The 5,423-nt window shown below is 34.2% G+C and overlaps 1 protein-coding gene across 1 annotated transcript in view; it reads left to right on the top strand.

Annotated features, from left to right (window-relative positions):
- MGAT4D (MGAT4 family member D) overlaps positions 1-5,423 on the top strand; it is a 41,456-nt gene that overhangs the window by 23,629 nt on the left and 12,404 nt on the right. The window contains exons 8-9 of the mRNA XM_081813117.1: positions 628-742; positions 3,334-3,464. Of these exons, the coding sequence (XP_081669243.1) occupies positions 628-742; positions 3,334-3,464 (246 nt within the window). The remainder of the gene's footprint in view (positions 1-627; positions 743-3,333; positions 3,465-5,423) is intronic.

The following is a 5,423-nucleotide window of genomic DNA, read 5'->3' on the forward strand; positions in this document are numbered from 1 at the left end:
AAAATCTTAAAAAAAAAAAAAGATTTTATTTATTTACTTGTCAGAGAGAGAGAGCGCACAAGCAGGGGGAGTGGCAGGCAGAGGGAGAAACAGGCTCCCCACTGAGCAAGGGGCCCAATGTGGGACTCAGTCCCAGGACCCTGGGATCATGACCTGACCCAAAGGCAGTCGCTTAATCGACTGAGCCACCCAGGTGTCCCTCCATGAGGATTTAGTTTGAGTGTTCCATATTATTATTTAGGGAAAGAAACAGATGATCTCTGGTCTCAGAATCTGAAAGTGAAAACTAACAGTAAATACCCTCAGTGAGGGGTGCCTGGGTGGCTCAGTCGTTAAGCGTCTGCCTTCAGCTCAAGTCATGATCCCAGGGTCCTGGGATCGAGCCCCACGTCGGGCTCTCTGCTCAGTGGCAAGCCTGCTTCTCCACTCTCCCACTCTCTCTCTGTCAAATAAATAAATAAAATCTTAAAAAAAAAATACCCTCAGCGAATTGAACTAAAAATAAAATTAACCTCATAAAAACATTTTCTTCAGTGTATCCTATTGAAAGTATTTTCAGTTCTCAAGCTAATGCAACTTATTCAGTGGAAGTATCAAAGGTACTCATGACTTTTTGTTTTTTTCCAGCTAGAAGATGATATCATAGCTAAAAAGACGTACTTTACAAAAATCACAGATTTTGTGCATAATATCACTTCAAAAAATTGGTTTTATATTGAGTTTTCAATGCTTGGATTCATAGGTAAGCAATGTATCTATTTTTTAGCACACAATAATCTTAAAAGTTCTTAAGAACTTATCAGTTTGTTAATAAATGGAAAGGAATGGCATGATTTCTATAAAGATACTTTTAATTTAATAATAAGATCAAATTCAAGTATCTGAATTTCAGAAAATGTATTTTTAAACCAATTTTTTCCTAGCTGGACAATATAAATTAGCAGGTTGATTTATACATAATATTTTAGAAAAATGTAAGGAAGATACCACCTAAGTGCTTGCTGAGAGTCTGCAGGCTCAGTGACTAAGGTGTACTTCTCTATTTTACATAAAAAATACTTTCAGTTTATATAGAAACTCAAAGAATTAAAGTTCTAGAGAAAGGAATTCTAACTTAGGACTCCCGTACTCTAAATTCCCTGTAATTTCCAGTATGCCAAAGCTGACATACTTAAAAAAGCGTAAAAATATATGAATCGGCCCCACCACGGGAGAGTTCCTAAAATTGTGTCCAAGAGGGGATTTTTAAAAAATTTCTTCTATAAACTTCTTTTTCTTCCTTCCACTCTTTCCATCCTTCCTTCTATTCTTTTCCTTTTATTTGAACTTCGAGGTAGCAAGTTGAATGACCTTACTCATTTCATGGTGCACGTCATCGTTTCTTCATGCAGGAGCCCTCTCTTATTTTATTTTTTCATTTTATGCCCATTCCCTACTCCCACTTCTTCCCACACCCCAATAGGTTTGCACTCTACTCTGTTCAAAGTATACATATAAATATGCATGTATCCATGTCAAATACTTGATGTTTATCATGTTTGTACCTGTTTAAAGTTTACATAAACGAGTGATGTGATAAGCCTATTCATGCCCCTTACATTTTTTTCCTCAAAACTAGATTTTAAAACTGCCAACATGTCAATTTATGTCCATTTAGTTTATTGTTCCTCACGGCTGTTGCATAAGCCCTATGTAATAATCCATTTGATTTATCCATCCTCAGAGTAGTTGACCTAAATTGCTTCCAATTCCCTGCTGCCACAAAGAAACGAAGTGACGTATTTGTCCCCGGGAGCAGGATCACTGAGGATGAAAGTAGCAGTGTCTCTGTGTAGCCAGATTGCTTTGCAGATTGGCTGTACAGTTTATACTCCCTTAAGCAGTGCGTATGGGTTCCTGTTTCCCCATATGCTTGACAACATTTGATTTTATCCATTACATCTTTTTTTTTTTTTTTTTTTTTGCCACTGGGAGGAGTGTAAAGCATTTCTCTGACTGCTTATGAAATCTGTTATTCATATACTTACTTGATCACCTTCTTTCCCATACATTTTTTATCAAGCGTTGTAGAATCCAGTTTTAAGACCCCAAAGATTTTTACTCAGCTTTGATTTAAATAAGAAGAAAAATTATAGGTAACAGTAATACCCGATAAACTTGAAGAGGAAGTGTTTTGTTGATACATTACTTTATGAACTATAAATTCCTTTTTCTTTTTCTCGCCAAAGTCAGGTATGAGAAGGATAGAGAATATTCACATTCTGATCACAAGAGCACAATGAACAGGAGCACATATATGTAATGCTGAAGTCTTATTTAAGCTTAAGTTTACAAGGGCTTTGTTCTCTGTTGTTATAATAATAACAATTTTCTTACTCAATATTACCAAAAATATGAATTTGCTGAACAGAATTTTATAGCATACTGACAGCAGATAAGGAAAACATGAATACTGAATCAACTGTTTCCATCATTAAATCACTTGTTTTGGTCACTATATAAATGGGTGCCAAAAAATTAAAATACAACTATACATTTGATTAAGTAACCCATACAAACTCAGCTCCTAGTGAAAAAAATGAAGCATGCTTAATTTCTACCAGCATGTTTATTAAATGGTTAGATGTATTTTATACTATTTACTTTAAAGTGAAAATTTACCTGAATTTTATACCTTCAATTTCATTTTAAAATTAATTTTAAAATTAAAAATGCAGTATATTAGAAAAAAGGCAATTGGACCTAATGAAATATCCTACTTTAAAATAGAGCAAATCTTTAAGAATCACAAATACAAGATAGAAGTAAAATTCATATAAAAATGATGCTCAAATACTGAAATAATACTGTATTCTAATCAAAATTAAGTACTAAACATAAAAAATCTGGTAGATAAAGTTCTACAAAAGTCAGGTTATAAATCAGTTTCTGTAAAATTAAGTAAAAGATTATAGCTCCTATAATTTTCATTTTATTTATCTTTTTAATTATTATGTATGTATCTTTCACATGATTTAGAAAATTGATCTCATTGGTTATCAAATTTGATTACCTGACAGTATTCACTATTCTAAACCTGCTTCACACTTTCCTGCCCAGAAATGGTAATCCTTAATACTTAAGCAGATGTATTATTTTGCTTTATTATCCTTCAACTTCATGAATACTTTAAGCTTTATTTTGAAGGAATATATTTAATTTTTAATGATTTTTTGGTCCTTTCTCATGTTAATAGAATGAATGGCTATATATAAGCATTATTTTATGATATATTGTTATTTGGATTTGTAAACACTCAAGAGTTATTTGGATTTGTTTACTTTTTCTCCATAGGAAAGCTGTTTAAATCTGAGGACTTACTTGACTTTGTACATTTTTTTTTAATGTTCTACAAAGATAAACCCATAGACTTGCTCTTGAGGGACATTTTTCAGGTAAAGATGTGTAACCCAGGAGAAAATCCTGTGAGTATTTCTTTACTTTTAAATGCAAAATATTTTAGGAAAATACTATCTGTCTAATGTAATTCCCTAAAATTTGCTCACCAAACTAAACTTGATGAGTGCATTAATTTTTTAACTTCTGGTATCCAGAATTTTTACTGACACTTACACGTACTAAATGAAGTAATGAGAGGCCACAAATTTAGTGAAAAGTAGAAAAAAAGAGACAAAACCAAACAAATAATAAAATGATGGATGTAAATCCAAGTATGTCAATCTTTACATCAAATATAAATAACCAAAATATACCAATTAAGAGAGAGTTCATCAGAATGGATTAAAATGGATTAAAAAACACTATGCAGGATTAAAATGGATTAAAAAACACGTTGCAATTACTTGCTGTCTATACTTAGTTCAAATATAAGTCTCCCTCTCCCTCTGTCTGCGAGCTCTCAATCTCTCTCAAATAAATAAATAGCAATACAGAAGGCCAACAGATACATGAAAAGATGTTCAACATGACTCATCATCAGGGAAATGCAAATCAAACCATATTGAAATAGCACTTCACACTGGTCAGAATGGCCAAAATAAAAAACACAAGAAATAACAAGCATTGGCAAGGATGTAGAGAAAAAAGAACCCTTGTGTGCTCTTGGTGGGAATGTAAATTGGTGTATCCACTATGGAAAACAGTATGGAGGTTCCTCAAAAAATTAAAAATAGGATTACCATATGACCCAGTAATTCCACACTGGATATTTACCCAGAAAAAACAAAATACTAATTGGAAAATATATATGCACCCCTATGTTTTTGTAGCATTATTTACAATAATCAAATTATGGAAGCAGCCCAAGAGTCCATCAACAGATGAATGGATAAGGAAGATGTGATATATATACACAATGGAATATTATTCAGCCATAAAAAGAATGAAACTTTAACATTTGCAACAACATGGTTGGAACTAGAGAGTATAATGCTAAGTGAAAAAAAATCAGAGAAAGACAAACACCATATGATTTCATTCATGTGCAATTTAAGAAACAAAACAAATGAGCAAAGGCAAAAAAGAGAGATACAAACCAAGAAATAGACTCTTTGGGGGAGGGTCAGAGGGAAAAGGAGAGAGAGAATCTTTCTTCTTTTTTTTGTATTTAACCCTTATTTATTTTTATTAATTTTATTTTATTATGTTATGTTAGTCACCATACATTACATCATTAGTTTTTGATGTAGTGTTCCATGATTCATTGTTTGCGTATAACACCCAGTGCTCCATGCAGTACGTGCCCTCTTTAATACCCATCACCAGGCTAGCCCATCGCCCCACCCCCCTTAAAACCCTCAGTTTGTTTCTCAGAGTCCATAGTCGGAGAGAGAGAATCTTAAGCAGGCTCTATGCCCAGCGTGGAGCCCGACCTCACAACCTTGAGATCATGACCTGAGCTGAAATCAAGAGACACTTAACTGACTGAGCCACCCAGGCGCCCCAAGAAATAGATTTAACTATAGAAAACAAACTGGAGGTTACCAAAGGGAGGTAGGTGGGGGGATGGGTGAAATAGGTGAGGGAAATTAAGAGTACACTTACCATGATGAGCACTGAATAATATATAGAATTGTTGAATCACTACATTGTACACCTGAAACTAATCCAACTCTGTATGTTAACTATACTGGAATAAAAATTATGTTAACTATACTGGAAAAAAAGACATCTGGGTGGCTCAGTCAGTTAAGCATCTGACTCTTGATTTGGGCTCCGGTCATGATCTCAGGGTCATGAGATCCAGCCCTACATCTGGTTCTGTGCTCAGTGGGAGTCTGCTTGAGATTCTGTCTCTTCCTCTCCCTCTGCCCCTCCCCTCTGGGTGCTTGCTTGCGCAAGCGCGCACACACACTCTCACTCTGTCTCTCTCTCAAATAAATAAATCTTTAAAAAAAATTGAGTATATAAATTTGAGATGCATT

This window comes from Leptonychotes weddellii, chromosome 2, assembly GCF_054177405.1.
Source record: "Leptonychotes weddellii isolate Sample4059 chromosome 2, ASM5417740v2, whole genome shotgun sequence".
NCBI classification, from domain to species: domain Eukaryota; kingdom Metazoa; phylum Chordata; class Mammalia; order Carnivora; family Phocidae; genus Leptonychotes; species Leptonychotes weddellii.